The sequence below is a fragment of the Melitaea cinxia genome, chromosome 17, assembly GCF_905220565.1.
Source record: "Melitaea cinxia chromosome 17, ilMelCinx1.1, whole genome shotgun sequence".
Classification (NCBI taxonomy): Eukaryota; Metazoa; Arthropoda; class Insecta; order Lepidoptera; family Nymphalidae; genus Melitaea; species Melitaea cinxia.
Genome location: NC_059410.1, coordinates 187,956 through 204,875, shown reverse-complemented (window position 1 = coordinate 204,875; position 16,920 = coordinate 187,956). Strand labels below are relative to the sequence as shown.

General features: G+C 35.3%; 2 protein-coding genes across 2 annotated transcripts; both read left to right on the top strand.

Moving 5' to 3' along the window:
* The first annotated feature begins 5,291 nt into the window (after positions 1-5,291).
* Positions 5,292-7,938, top strand: LOC123661764. The gene is made up of 2 exons (XM_045596704.1): positions 5,292-7,718; positions 7,915-7,938. The coding sequence occupies exons 1-2, from the start codon at positions 5,292-5,294 to the stop codon at positions 7,936-7,938; spliced, it is 2,451 nt and encodes an 816-aa protein (XP_045452660.1).
* Positions 7,939-8,249: 311 nt separating this feature from the next.
* On the top strand, positions 8,250-9,511 carry LOC123661333. Its single transcript, XM_045596295.1, has one exon. The coding sequence runs from the start codon at positions 8,283-8,285 to the stop codon at positions 9,270-9,272; it is 990 nt and encodes a 329-aa protein (XP_045452251.1). The 5' UTR covers positions 8,250-8,282; the 3' UTR covers positions 9,273-9,511.
* Positions 9,512-16,920: the final 7,409 nt, after the last annotated feature.

Below are 16,920 nucleotides of genomic sequence, written 5' to 3'. Positions count from 1 at the left end.
ACGACTGTGGTCATGTTCAATACTTTGCCACAACGCCATCTATCAAAATTTAATGAAATTACTTCGTTCACTATCGATCAAATTACAATATTCCACTAGAGTAGAGAGTAGCAGTTTATTCGTTATAAATATATTTGAGCTTTTAATTTTTGAGTTTTCGCTAATACTGGGTATTTACTTGGCTATTTTACGTCGACCAACGTTATATTAATCTCATTACTATTTTACTGGGTGGACCGATATCGATGATTCTTTTTTTAATCGATAGGTGGTGCTTCTCATGTGGTCCCATTTAAATATAATTGAGATTTGACTCGAATTTTTTGAGCTATATCTGATATGGCGTATTTACTTGACTGTTTTTGGAGTTTTCTTCTTAAGAATCGATTTTCATTTAAGGCCCCGGAATGAAAAAATTGAACAGTAAAATCTACTGAACGAATGACCTTGTTAGAGATGGCGTTCAGACGTTTTCTAATAACGCAATTAGGTTCCGATAGATGGCGTTATTGATTCATTTATTTACAATTTGATATAGTAATAATATATTTCTTAGACTAGTAAGCCTTTTTGTGCCTATTTAGTATTTAGACAGTTGATCTGAAGGGGTAAACTCCAGTCGTGCATCGGAGCTGTGTGAAAACATGAACATTACATATTTTTAATAAAAAAGACATAAACCGTAATTCAATATAAATCCGCTTCAACTAAAAAACCCGCCGTAATAAGCGATGTCAGCGCTTCGCGCGAATCGACGACGGGCCTTTTATGAAATTTCTGCCTACAATCGCTAACAAAATGTTAGAAATAACAGTAGAACATTATATAATTCTACAATTTTATAATGTCGCGTTATATGGAATACGAACAAAGTATTACTATTTTTTCGTCGATCTACGTTGTATTACTCTTCGATGTAATTGAAGTCGGTTTTTTTTTTCGTTTGCGAGCAAACACAATTATTTTTTTCTACTATTTATAAAAAAGTATATAAAGCATCTTGATCACCTAATATTTCGAATAAAAACATCAAAAGAAACTTTACTCACTCACCTTTATATTTACGTCTCGGTCGACGCTAAGGTTTGATGGATGCGCGACCTTGTTAAAATGATTGATTTATGTCATCTAGATAATTCGTCCTCGTTCGCACTATCGCCACAACCATCTCTCGTACGACGCGATGTCGCTCTAATGTCCACTTAAATATATTTTAATAGTAAGTCTTTCCTTTCGTTCTGCTTTAGTGGTGTGTGCAGTCACCACAAAGCTTATTGTATACATTATAAGATGTGTGTTAAACATTCAATGAGGAGCACCCCGACTGGAGAAGTACCTTGACGTTGCAGATGATCAAATCTTAATAACATTGCTCTGGAGTGGTTATGTGTTCTGTGGTGAGTAAGGTGAGCAGAGCTTCTCGGAGGTATTGGGGTTAGGGTCAGCAACGCGCTTGCTAAGCTCCTGGTGTTGCAGGTGACTACAGTAACTGCTTATCATCAAGTGAACTGCAAGCTTATTGCCGATATCGTCGTTTTTAAAAAAAGTTACTTGAAAATTTGTTTCAAATATTGTAAGACTAGCTGATGCCCGCGACTTAGTCCACGTGGTATTTATTATTCCTTCAGGTTAACTACCCCACGGGAACTATTTAATTTTTCGTGATCAAAAGTATCCTGTATGTTGATCAGGGATATAAGCTACCACCATACAAAATTTCATTTCAATCGGTGTAGTCTTTTCGGAGATTAGCCCGTACAAACAAAAAGAAAAACAAAAAATTTAAAAAAAATCTAAATTAGTTCTATTTCACTTCTTACACCCACCTGATTCGGTTTTTAGCAATTTTTTTTTCATTGTACAGAAATTCAACCTCAACATTTTATTATATGTATAAATTGCGTTGAATAAACCAAAAGTGACAAGTTTCGTCTATTGAAGACTGTTTCTCCACTGGTAAGGCATATCTCACACACGAGTTATCTCAGCAGAAGGAGTCAGATCCTTGGTCTGTTTCCTCGCTACTGGTAGAGAATATTTTGCATGAATACGTTTAGAGTAGAACTACTTTATTGATTAAATGGAAATGAATAATTTTAGGCTGAAAATCTATTGCAATACAATAAAGATATAGGTATCAACAGATAAAACAGGGCCCAAAAGACTAAGAGTAATTAAGTAACCAAAAGAATCATTAATACTACATTCATTATATATTACTTTTTCTCGCTGATTCATTGAAGCAGAATTTTGATTGTCATTTGTGAAAGGTGAAAATTTACTACAAAAGTCGTACATTTATATGAAAATATGATTGTTAAGGAACGTCTCACATTTTCATTGCGGTGCAACTCTATAACGATTCACATCGTGTGATCCATGCTTAATTTATCGGTTATCGGTGTGAAGTATCTATATAAACTGTGAGTGCAATAGACAATCAGTGATGTGACAGAACGTTGGGTATATAAGACAGTGATTTGACATGTAAACCCTCTTTCCCTTACTTCTTCTCGTCGTGCGAAGTGTTTGCGTAATCTTGTAATTTGCAATACAGAATAATTAACTTCTCATATCTTTCATTTTTCAACCATTTCAACGAACAATAAACTAGTAAATACAAGCAGCAAAGCAATGCAAGAAACATTTGGCGCCCGAACAAAAGACTTCAAAATCAACCCAGGATCACCGGAACACATGGCCGACATCTTGTGCCGAGCAGTGACGCGGTTCAAGCCTCACCTCGCAACCATGATAAGATAAGTGCCCAAACCATGATCCCCAATCCTAATCAATCCTAATCGATCCTAACCTTTTTCCAAATTATTTTTCCTTATTTTTAACAATCATGATTACCGATCCTAAATCCTAATCCATCCTAATCTCCTAAATTTATATTTCCTTTTTTCATATTTCCATTTATATTTCAAAATTAGCATTCTGCTATTGCAAATTTACAATTATTTTTGGTTTAATTTCTTAATTGCCGTACTACATTCAACAAACATGTGTTCTTATATTCAATTTTCTTGTTCGAATTTCTTCATTTAATACAAATTTACAATAATATTTTTCAACTTAACCTCTAAATTTCTTTCATCAATGCATTAAAATTAATATTTCACAATAACTTTTTATTCCAAATTTCTTTCATTAAGACATTAAATTTAATATTTTATAACAGTAGTTTTTAATTTACTTGCATATTATTTTCCAAATTTACTTTAAATTAAATTTAATGTTTTATATTACTAGTTTAACCGCTTCAGATTTTTATTTTTATTTCAAGGTGTGTCACACCTAATACAAATGTTTTCCATACATTATTACAAATGTTTATTCAATACTTCATTCAATTCAATTACATTTAACTTTTCTAAATTCCATTACTTAGTACAAATTAAACTTAATATTTTATTATATTAGATTTCGAGTCAACAGCATCAAATTTTTTATTTTTTTTAATAACATTAACTTAACAACATAATTCAATTCATTTCAAAATTAATTCAATTCTAAAGGCAATATTGAGCCTCAATCCTATTTATTGTGCGATGCTTAGACGATTCGGCCGACTATTTCAGCGTTGCGGTACGTGAGGCGCACCACGTGGTTGGGGCTTCGGCCATCTTGTCTTGCCGCTCCGCGCCGGTCTTCTATGTGTCGTCGATTGAGGAGCTTCAGCTAAGACATTTGCATCATTTCATTTTATTTTCTTTCTTTTTGAGGTGTCTTGTAATTAATTAACTTAAATTCAATAGTAGTTTATATTATTCTAGTTCATAGTCATATTCAAATTCAAATAACTTTAGTATTAATCCAGTTCATATTCAAACAACTTTAGTATTAATCCAGTTCATATTCATATACAAATACAAATAATTTTAATATTATTCATATACAAATAATTTTAGTATTATTCTAGTTCATACAGTTTTCTATTTTCAATAATTACATTTTTTCTAAAATATTTTCTATCTATATTTTTCACAATGTCCGAACCTTCAGTATCAACTATGAACAAAGAATCCGGGATAAAGGTTTTAATTGTAAAGCGCAGTTCCATAAAGGGACAAATTACTAAATTCAAAAACTATTTAGACAAGATTACAAGGCAATCTCAACTGACGGGTATCGAAGTCGCTGAGCTTTCACTGAAGCTCAGTCGCTTTGAGAATCTGTCCGCTAAATATGATGAGCTGCAAACTCAAATTGAACTAATAAATGCTGACAATTTAGACGAAGAGCTCGATGAGCGTGAACGCATTGAGCAAGATTTCATATTATGTACCGCGATGGCAAAAAATATCATTGAAGAACAAAATGAATTAAAGAATTTAGAACAGGATAAGAGACGCCGTGAGTCCTTATTCCAAGATGCTCAATGTGGTCGCGATCATAATAATGAAAATTGTATAACCTTGCCGCAAATACAAATTGCAAAGTTTGATGGTTCGTTCTTCCGTTGGTTAGAATTTCGAGATACTTTTAATAATTTAGTTCACAACAATAGTCGCATTTCATTGATTCAAAAATTTCATTATTTAATTTCTTATTTGGAAGGCGATGCGGCTCGGGTAATTTCAAACATTGAGGTTTCCGCAGCCAACTATAATAGCGCTTATCAGTTACTTTATGAACGTTACAATAATAAAAGATTACTTGTAAATTATCATATTAAATCATTATTCAATATTGAAAAAATAAACCGCGAATCGGACACTTCATTACGCTCTTTAGTCGATCATGTTTCAAAAAATTTACGTGCTCTAGCTAACCTAGGTCAGCCTACTGATCACTGGGACACGTTAATTATATATTTGGTTTCATCTAAACTCGATACGCAAACACTTGTCAAATGGGAAGAGCTACGCAATAGTTTAGGTGAAATCCCTAGTTTATCCGAATTCAATAAGTTTTTGATTGATAGGGCTTATGTTCTTGAATGTACGCGTCACAATAGGAATGATCAAGGTTCTAGTTTTCATAATAACATTTCAACAAATAATAATAGTAAAATGCAACATTCAAGGCCTGTCAATTATCATTATAATCATCATATTAAGCGTGATCGACCAATTTCAAATTCACTTATTACTACTAATCAAAACGACAATAGCACTTTGTCTAAGTGTGTTGTCTGCAATCAAAATCATAGGATTTATGATTGCCAATTATTCAAATCAAAGTCCAGAAAGGACAAACTAAACGATGTTTCGAAGTACAAATTATGTATTAATTGTTTAAGGCAGGGTCACTCTTTAGTCGAATGTCGATTAGGGCCATGCAAAATGTGTAAGAAACGACACAATACTCTATTGCATCCAGTTGACGCACCAAAGGTCAACAGTGCCTCTGGCGAGGTCTCTGAAACTGTAGTAAACTTTTCAAACAAAAATTCAAATCAAGTTTTATTGTCTACTGCCCAAGTATACATTTTGAATCCAATCACTAAAGAGCCTCTTAAAGTACGGGCCTTGTTGGATTCAGGCAGTCAGTCGTCCTTCATTACAAAATCTCTTCAACAAAAACTTTCAATCAATTCAAATCCAATTTCTATTAACGTCATTGGTATCGGTCACTCAGATAACCAAATCAAAGAAAGCTGTGTGATCCAATTAAAATCCATTTACAATAATTATAAGACTAAATTAAATTGTCTTGTGCTTAGTAGGCTGACTGGGAATCTGCCTAAGGCACCTATAAACATACAACAATTAAACATACCATCGCATTTGCGTTTAGCTGACCCCGATTTCAATCAGCCAGCTCCTATTGATATTCTCATAGGAGCCGATCTCTTCTGGCGACTCATGAAAAACGACCGTATTTCTTTAGGTGCAAACAAGCCTATACTACAATATTCCAGTTTCGGTTGGTTGATTGGTGGTCCTATTTCTTATCAAGCTAAACAAGTAATGTGCAATCATTCAGTTATCAATGACAACCTCTCAAACGAAAGCAAGGTCGACAATTTACTAACAAAATTTTGGGAGCTAGAGGAGCTTCCCCAAAAAACAATTTTAAGTGAAGCAGAATTAGCCTGTGAGAACCATTTTCGGTCTCACACTTCACGGCTTCCTTCTGGCAGGTTTAGTGTCAGGCTTCCACTACGCGATTCACCTGATTGTCTAGGTGACACATATAATTTGGCAAAAAGCCGATTGTTTAATCTAGAAAAACGTTTTAGAAAAAATATTTCATTGAAAACTCAATACATACAATTCATGAAAGAATACCAAAGTTTAGGCCATCTGTCGGAAGCTACAGTTGCTTTACCAGATCCCTCTTATTTTTTATGCCATCATGCTGTCTTTAAAACATCCAGCGAATCTACTAAACTTAGGGTCGTATTTGATGGTTCCGCTTCTTCTTCTTCTGGTTTCTCAATTAATGATTTGCTAATGATTGGACCTAACATACAGGATTCTCTTTTCTCTATACTAATTCGAGCTAGAACATACAAATACCTGTTGACCGGAGATATCGAGAAGATGTATCGCCAAATAGAGGTCAATCCAGACGACAGAAATTTACAGCTGATTTTATGGAGAGAGGACGAGTCTTTACCAATCAAAACAATGCAGCTAAATACTGTCACTTACGGTACCGCAAGTGCCAGCTATTTAAGCACGCGATGTCTATGGCAGATAGGAGATGAATGCGACGATAGTCTTATCAAAAACATTATACAAAAGGATTTTTATGTCGATGACCTCATAACTGGTTCTAATGATATCGAAGAGCTAAATTATATTCAAAATTCAATTGCACAAGAATTAAATAAGGGTTGTTTTAAATTACGTAAATACAAAAGTAATCTGTGTTCTATTTTTGAGAATTGTAATCTAAATTTGCAAGAAAATTTTATGTTAAGTGAGGCTTCAAGTACTCTAGGCTTAGGTTGGAATCCAAATAATGACATGTTAAATTTTCCAATCAATATTCCTCCTTCAAGAAATACCATTACAAAGAGAAGCATCATGTCGGATGCATTTAAAATTTTTGACCCACTTGGTTTATTAAGCCCATACATCATGCAGCCAAAACTTATGTTACAAAAATTATGGAAGCTTAAATCCGATTGGGATCAACCAGTACCAATAGACATTGAAAACGCTTGGAGAGATTTTTCTAAAGATTTGCTATCAATTTCTAATTTTCAAATTCCTAGATTTGTTCTTATTGAGTCACCACAAATTATTGATATTCATTGTTTTAGTGATGCTTCATTGGTTGGCTATGGTGCTTGTGTCTATACTAGGGTTACGTCTTCAAATAATCGCATTGAAGTGAAGCTTCTGTGTTCAAAATCAAAGGTAGCCCCCTTAAAGCCTGTTTCAATTCCTCGATTGGAACTATGCGCCGCTTTACTTTCAAGTCGTTTAGGCAAGGCTGTTCTAAATTCTGTTAGATTCACTCCTAATTCTGTCACTTATTGGTCTGATTCTAGTGTTGTTCTGGGATGGCTCAGTAGTGACTCAACTAGGCTAAAAACCTTTGTGGCTAATAGAGTAGGGGAAATTCAGGAAAATACCAAATTATCTTCATGGCGCTATGTACCAACCGATCAGAATCCTGCTGATTTAATCTCACGAGCTACTACTTTGATTCAGTTGCAGAATTCAGATTTGTGGTGGCACGGACCAGCATTCTTGACAGAAGATCAGAATGAGTGGCCCGTATTAAAATCTTGTGACAACATCAATTTACCCGATGTAAAATTCACAGCCACAGTAGTGATCTCAGAGCCTATTATTGATTTTGAGCGGTTTTCTAACTTCAACAGATTACAAAGAACAATGGCATACGTCATTCGGTTTATAAACAATTTAAAAAATCGCAAGAATAGGCTCTCTGGTATATTAACTGTCGATGAACTAAATGAAGCTTTTAAATCATTATGTTTAATAGCTCAGCAACAAAGTTTTTCTGTAGAATACAAAATCTTACGTAATAATAAACAATTAAATTCTAAATCTAAAATTTTAAATTTATCACCTTATATTGACGAGGATAAGTTATTGCGAGTTGGCGGACGTCTAGATACTTCTAACTATTCCTATGATAAAATTCATCCAATACTTTTAGATTCATCACATCATTTGTGTAAATTATTATTTAGATATGAACATATTCGTAATATGCATGCCGGTCCTCAACTGCTGCTGGCTACAATTAGGCAAACAGTTTGGCCAATTAGGGGTAGATTATTAGCACGTTTTACCGTTCGTAATTGTGTGCGTTGTCGACGAGTGCAGGGTAATACATTGTTGCCAAAAATGGGGAAATTGCCTTCACAACGCATTACTCCTGACTTCCCTTTCAAGTCCGTTGGAACTGACATGGCCGGACCATTCTATATTGTAAATCGTAAAGGCCGCGGGGCCAGGTTGATGAAATGCTATCTTTGTTTATTTATTTGCCTTCGTTTTAAATGTTTACACTTAGAGGCCGTTAGTGACCTCTCTAAAGATGCCTTCATCATGACTTTGCATAGATTTGTTTCGCGCCGCGGTAAACCAGCTGAGATCTATTCTGATAACGGACGCAATTTTGTAGGAGCGGCAAGGGAGCTCAGTAAATTCACCGATATACAAAACATCGCGTTAACTGAATTTACAGCTCAGCAAAACATCAAATTTAACTTCACTCCATCTTACTCTCCTCACTTCGGCGGCATATGGGAGGCCGGTGTGAAATCGGCAAAGTATCATATCAAACGAGTCATGGGGAATTCTCATTTAACTTTTGAAGAAATTCTAACTTTGTTTGCACAAGTGGAGGCTATTTTGAATAGTCGTCCCTTGTGCCCATTATCCACTTCCCCTGACGATTTCCTTTTCCTTTCCCCAGGGCACTTCTTGATCGGAAGACCACTAAATGCTCTGCCGGCTCGCGCCTTGGAGAATGAAAAGGAACCGCAATTGAAACGCTACGCACGACTCGAGCAAATCAGGCAACATTTCTGGCTGAGGTGGCAAAAGGAGTACATCTGCGAACTACAAATACGTACAAAATGGAAAACAAACAAGGCTAAACTAAAGGTTGGAGACTTGGTGCTCATAAGTGAAGATTCCCTGCCGCCGTTATGCTGGAGCACCGGACGAGTAACCAGGCTATATCCAGGGCCAGATGGGATTCCTCGTGTTGCTGATGTTCAGACCACGGTGGGTTGTTATCGCCGTCCTCTGGTTCGCCTCTGCCCGTTACTCGACGATGAAGACACAGAGTTGAAGAATCTGGATTCTTCAACGGGGGGAGTATGTTAAGGAACGTCTCACATTTTCATTGCGGTGCAACTCTATAACGATTCACATCGTGTGATCCATGCTTAATTTATCGGTTATCGGTGTGAAGTATCTATATAAACTGTGAGTGCAATAGACAATCAGTGATGTGACAGAACGTTGGGTATATAAGACAGTGATTTGACATGTAAACCCTCTTTCCCTTACTTCTTCTCGTCGTGCGAAGTGTTTGCGTAATCTTGTAATTTGCAATACAGAATAATTAACTTCTCATATCTTTCATTTTTCAACCATTTCAACGAACAATAAACTAGTAAATACAAGCAGCAAAGCAATGCAAGAAACAATGATTTATAAATATACGAAGATCTAATTGAAATATATATATATATATATCTATAATATATATAAAAGCGAAAGGTCACTCACTCATCACGAAATCTCCAAAACTATAACACCTACAAACTTGAAATTTGGCAAGTAGGTTTTGTATAGGACGTAAAAGATAAAACGGAAGTTTGTATGAAAGGCCTATGTTTTTAAAGTAAGAGACGAAATTTAAAATGTATGCTCTATAGATGGTGAAAAGGAGTCCAAATAATGCATCGTAATCTATATATATAAAAGAGAAAGGTCACTGACTCACTCATCACGAGAACTCAAAAACCGCTGGATGGTCCATCCATCCAGGATGGACAAAGATGAAATCTAGCAGGGAGGTAGATAATAGTTAGTAAACGTCCGCTAAGAATGGATTTTTTGATATTCCACTGCTAAGGGCGTTTGATTGGGGTTGATAGTTTGTATGAAACATATAAAGCAGCCTGATAGGTTATTTATACTGCAGCCTGAAAATAAAACTAAAAATGTGGTGTATAGAGAGGTGTTATAAAACAGAACTATTAAATTATACTAAATTGCACCTTTTAAAAAGTTACTCAATGTAATAAGCATTTCAAGTGACTGAAATAAAAAAATAATTTGCTTAAACATCTTGATAGTAATGCATATCTTCATAAACACGCGAACGTAGTCGCGGGCAACAGTTAGTGTATTATAACAATAAGTCCCCAAAAGTGTATGTGATCGATTCCCTCAAAATTTACTGAACGGCTTTTCATGCGGTTTTACCAATGGAGAGAGGGCTTCAAGAGGAAGGTTTACGGAACGGCTAAGCCGATTTTGATGATAGTTTCACTGGAAGTTTGCCGGGAAAACTTTGTGACTAACTGATTTAAACGCGGGCGAAGCCGCGGGCACAGCTAGTATATATATAAATATAAAAAGTACATTTGGTGTATGCATCTCTTACTGGCTAAATAAAAAGTTTTTACATTTATTACCTCAGACAAAACAAATATATAAACTTATAATCTGTTCTTAATCAAAATTTAATTAATATTAAAAAAAGTAAAATACACGTCACACATTCAAAAGCCTGTGATAAAATTTACATACGACACAAACATCAAAACCACAACAACATTTATCATTAACGGGAACAGAACTCGCGGCCCGCAACAGATGCTGCGACCTCTGCACCAAATCCCCTGATAATGTAAATTTGAATACACTCCACTCGATTTTCATCAACAAATAGAACGATATATTAATTTTAATGAAATTGTATTTGCGTTAATGCTAACGTAATTAATATTTTAATTCTGTTTAGTAAAGGCTTCAGGTTTATTGAAATGGCGAAGCGAAAGCGAAAATCGTACAAATTAATAATAGCATGCTGTCGTCTCCTGTCAAAGATTTTCATTGTACGAGTATGAAACTTTGAATATTTACGCGTTTCTAAAGAACTCACTATAGACGGCGCCACGGTCGCTTAGAACCGAATATAAAATCATCATATCAAAAATTTTGATCTAGCGGGTACATCGTTCCATAGCTTAATTGGCTAGAGCACCGACACGGTCAATCGGAGATGCAGGTTCGATCCCCACTGGAACGGTCGATTTTTGATATGTTATTAAAAAATGTTTAGAATTTCCTAATGTGTGGGTAACACAAAAATAAAATCGTACAAATTAGATGTCGAAGCGAAGCAAATTATAAGCGAAACTACTGCGTTTTTATTTTAATTAATATATTTTGTTAGTGCCAAAGTAGCCCGATGATTTCGACAATGATACGTAGAATTAAGAATTATAATGCACCGAGTTTTAATTCATTGACTGATCTTTATTTCATTTAACGGCGTGTGTCTCTCACGCTTGGTTTCACTTTCTGTCTGTTTTTCTCTATCTCTCTTAGTCCTTACCTCTCCATCTTTTTCTTCTATGCGTTGATAATAATTCACTTGTCCGTATTAAGGTACTAAAAAAACGTTTTAAAAAGAAAATTGTGTATAATTAATATTAGAAACACAGTTTGTTTGTTAGAGAGCTGTAACTTGAACTGCAATAAGTAGACACTTCAATTCTATTACATATGATTTATAACTGTAGCCGCTTAAAGTGAGAAACTAAAGCTTAAATTGTTACAAATCGGAGCAGGAAATTGAAACAAAAAACATATTTTTCAGCGTTTTAAGTGCAATCAATATTTAAATTCCGAGAGGGTATTCTTTTAAATTGAGTTCGATGCAAACTTAGCTAGACAGTCAATCTAGATAATCGATAGGTAATATCTCAATCTGATATCCAAACTCCATCGGAATATGAACGTAACTCAACATGTCGGCGACAGGTGACTGACATCCAATGAAAGTCACTTCTACGCGGAGATCGCGAAAGTATATTCTCATATACGAGTCATTACATGTTATTTAAGACTAGCTGAAAACCGCGATTTCTGCTTGCTTGTAATAATAGTAAAAATAAACGTTATTTCAGACAAAAAACATAAAATGGAAACCGGTTTACAAAACAGTCAACGAAGTTCATGAAATTAAATGTCAATTTATACTTTGTGTTTCAAGCGTGGTGAGTATGAGCAATACACACGAGTTCTCGTCATTTTTGGCGCAAACTTGTGGTGGCCTATGTCCAGGAGTGGACTGCGATGGACTGAAGAGAGAGGAAGAGAGAGAAAGAGAGAGAGAGACTATGTGTTTTGCTTTTGTCCATTTAAAATCTTGTAAGATGAGATTGACACGAGTTTCGATACAAGGCAAGACTATGCATATATAGAAATAGATAGATTTCTATTCCAGACACATTTACATTATAAAATGAAGTGATTATTATTTTATTTACCACACAAATTAATTTATAATTTAATTGCAATTATTAATTTATAACACGCAAGAATTTAATTATGTTTTAATTCTGACACGCACACGTTTACTCGCGGTCTAATATTGAATAAACTGACGTTGGTAAGGATTAGGATTTCATCATTACAGCCTATACAGTCTACTGCTGGACATAGGCCTCCACAAGTTTACGCCAAAAATAACGGGAACTCATGTGTTTTGCCCATAGTCACCACGCTGGGCAAGCGGGTTGGTGAACGCAGTACTGGCTTTGTCGCACCGAAGACGCTGCTGCCCGTCTTCGGCCTGTGTATTTCAAAGCCAGCAGTTTGATGGTTATCCCGCCATCGGTCGGCTTCTTAAGTTCCAAGGTGGTTGTGGGAACTTGTTATCCCTTAGTCGCCTCTTACGACACCCACGGGAAAAGAGGGGGTGGCTAAATTCTTTAGTGCCGTAGCCACACAGCACAGGATTAGGATTTAGTGACATTAAATTTGATATTGAATATATGATTAGGATTTGACTAGCTAACCGTGTGAATATTCGCACTAATTATGTATGATAATTATCCCTTTACAAAATTATAAAAATTGATTTGAAATTGAACAAAAAGCTTATCGACCGTCAATCATGTTGTCTTTGATTCAAAATTAAAGCCGTTAGATGGCAGCATTGCTGTATTGTGTTTCAATGTGTATCTATGTAGGTATATAAATTTAATAATTAATTAATTTACAAAACAAAAGCAATGATAACTTTTTTAAGTTGTTGATGCCAGTAGAGCAAGTAATTATCTATAAAATGATATATAATTTATGTGGAGTAATTGTGAGGTTTTTTCTAAAAAGGGAGGCAAACATCTTAACCTTAGCATATTAGTGTATATGATTGTTGAAAATATTTGAATGTTATTTGCTTAACATGCAGCCATATTACGTACAAAAATATGTAAACACAAAATAGGTATGTAATTATCTATATAATAATCTATATAAAAGCGAAAGGTCACTCACTCATCACGAAATCTCCGAAACTATAACACCTACAAACTTGAAATTTGGCAGGTAGGTTCCTTATAAGACGTAGGCATCCGCTAAGAACGGATTTTACGAAACTCGACCCCTAAGGGGGTAAAACGGGGGTTGGAAGTTTGTATGAAAGTCCTATGTTTTTGAAGTAAGAGACTTGAAATTTAAAATGTAAGCTCTATAGATGGTGAAAAGGTGTTCAAATAATGTATCTTTAAAAATTAACTCCCTTTTGGGGTTAAAACGGGGGATGGTAGGCTGACTCACTCATCGCGAAATCTCCGAAACTATAATAGCTACAAACTTGAAATTTGGCAGGTAGGCTCTTTATAGAACATAAACATTCGGTAAGAACGGATTTTACGAAACTCGACCCCTAAGGGGGTAAAACGGGGGTTGGAATTTTGTATGAAAGTCCTATATTTTTGAAGTAAGAGACTTGAAATTTAAAATGTATGCTCTATAGATGGTGAGAAGGTGTCCAAATAATGTGACTTTAGAAATCAAATCCCTTTTGGGATTAAAACGGGGATGGTAGGTTGACTCCCTCATTACGAAATCTCCGAAACTATAACAGCTACAAACTTGAAATTTGGCAGATAGGCTCCTTTTAGGGCGTAAACATTCGCTAAGAATGGGTTTTATGAAATTCGACCCCTTAGTGGGTAAAACGGGGGTTGGAAGTTTGTGTGAAAGTCCTATGTTTTTGAAGTAAGAGACTTGAAATTTGAAATGTACGCTCTTTAGATAGTGAGAAGGTGTCCAAATAATGTATCTTTAGAAATCAACTCCTTTTTGGGGTCAAAACGGGGAATGGTAGGTTGACTCCCTCATTACGAAATCTCCGAAACTATAACAGCTACAAACTTGAAATTTGGCAAGTAGGTTCCTTATAGGGCGTAAACATCCGCTAAGAGCTGATTTTATGAAACTCGACCGTTAAAGGGATAACGGGGGTTGGAAGTTTGTATGAAAGTCCTATGTTTTTGAAGTATGAGACTTGAAATTTAAAATGTATACTCTATAGATGGTAAAAAGGTGACCAAATAATGTATCTTTAGAAACCAACTCTCTTTTGGAGTTAAAACGGGGGATGGTAGGTTGACACACTCATCACGAAACCTCCGAAACTATAACAGCTACAAACTTGAAATTTGGCAGGTAGGTTCCTTATAGGGCGTAGACATCCGCTAAGAACTGATTTTACGAAACTCGACCCCTTAGGGGATAAAACGGGGTCGGAAGTTTGTATGAAAGTCTTATCTTTTTGAAGTAAGAGACTTGAAATTTAAAATATATGCTCTATAGATCGTGAGGAGGTGTCCAAATAATGCATCGTAATCTATATATATAAAAGAGAAAGGTCACTAACTCACTCATAACGAGAACTCAAAAACCGCTAGATGGTCTATCCATCCAGGTTGGACAAAGACAAAATTTGGCGGGAAGGTAGATTATAGTTAGCAGACGTCCGCTAAGAACGGATTTTACGATATTCCACCGCTAAGGGGGTTTAATTGGGGTTGATAGTTTGTATGAAACATATACAGCCTGAAAACAAAACTAAAAATATGATGTATAGACAGGTTTTATAAAAATAACCATTAAATTATACTAAATTGTGCCTTTTAAAAAGTTACTCAGTTTGATAAGCATTTCAAGTGACTGAATAGATAGAAGATAAGATACCACTCAGACAGTCCCCGCGGTCCGCCTTACGACTTACTTATCTGAGTCGACTCAGGTAAGACTCGCAACCCTCCCGGGTGAAACAAACTTCACCTAGCGCTCAAATTGAATGTCTGGACGATTCAAACTACTGCAAGCGTTCAATTTGAGTGAATCGTTGTATTTTTTGAAATTATTACACAGAAAAATTCTTATTATTTGTTATACTTTGTGCAGAGACGTTGATTTTTTTTCACACCAATTTGATTCATGACATTTATTTTTCGTCTATAAGTATTTCCATTTTAGAGTTGTTATAATATTAAGGATTTATATCAATATTTAGGATATTTGTATCACTAAATATTCCTTTCCGGTTTGGATGTCTGTCCTTGTGAGTCTTGAGTTGTGGAGGCATATGCCCAACAGTGGGATGTTACAGGCTGAGTCTTCGTGAATTTAGAAATTACTGATGTCATAACTCTTGGCATTAGTTCCGAAATAACTTGATTCCTGAAACGTGCAGATATCTTTGAACGCACAGCTCATCTTAGCTGGCAAACATCAAGAACTTACGAGTTCCGCTAGTTTTCACGTATATACGTTGAATATATGCTTCGAGAGCTTTGCAATTAAAAATCCAAATGTACTTCAGCCAAGTAACCCTTTAAAAGATGTTTTGTCGAGAAAACTGACCGCCGATTTTAAATATAAACTCTCCTAATAAACAACAGCTCAAAACGTAATAATTAAGCTTTTGAAAACAAATAACACGTACACGTGTAATTAAGAAACCACTTAAAATTCAACGTGTACCTTCTAAGTCCGCTCATAAATGTCTATAATTAAAACTTTTTACAGAATAATTTACTTCGAACTTACTTGCTATAAGCATATAAAATTTAATTTCATTTAATAATGAATAAGTAAGCTTTATAACTTACTATATATCATCTAAATGTATAATATTTTGAAATATTAATATATAAAACAGCTTTCTTATAAACAAATTTTTAAATGATGGAATTATTTTATAGTCCATTATTTCATTGCATTCCCTTATATCAGAGCATCCTTGTCACCTTATTGCTTGCATTAGCATAACTACGCCGCTGCCGCGCCTCAGCCGAGCGTTTCCTCGGCCCAACAATTGCGCTGTGGATGGTTCTGAAAGGCGTTAAAACTTCACAAACACGAGCTTGTGTCCGAAATATGGAGCGCGGAAATCTTAGCGGACGGAAATGTGTCTGGCGCAGTTTCATATGTAAATAGGAAATGAGTTTTTGAAACACGACGCTTTATTTCAACTGCATTTGCACATGCTTGTAAATCCTGGGACATAACGGCGTCAGTTGGTAGGTTTTAGGGTTTCTATGGGAAGAAATTAATCCTCCCGTAACAAAATAATAAAAACTCTAAGTCATGTATCTCCTTAATAAGAATAAAAACAGTACACAAGTAACAATATTTGGCGTTGCAATCGCCCAGCTGTGGAGCGCTTACAAGCTGATGCATTTTCAATAAATGGAAAATAATTAAAATTCTCACTTAATGAAACAGAAACGGTGCAATGTCTACTCGCTCGCCTCTTGAATAAAAGATTAGCCCTGCTTTGAACATTTAATAACATTGTTCTGATATTGAGACTCGCCGGTCGAGCTCTACGTTCACCAGACGGGTGATTTACGTCGCCAATACGTTACGTTGTAGATTCTCATATAAATCGTTCGCGGATCACGGTTCGCATTGATATGTTAAACAGTTTTAA

Coding starts and splice junctions, on each gene's coding strand:
- LOC123661764 (XM_045596704.1), top strand. CDS start 5,292: ATGTGTAAGAAACGACACAATACTCTATTGCATCCAGTTGACGCACCA. Junction 7,719..7,914: donor ACAACATCAATTTACCCGAT/GTAAAATTCACA, acceptor TATGTTTAATAG/CTCAGCAACAAAGTTTTTCT.
- LOC123661333 (XM_045596295.1), top strand. CDS start 8,283: ATGGGGAAATTGCCTTCACAACGCATTACTCCTGACTTCCCTTTCAAG.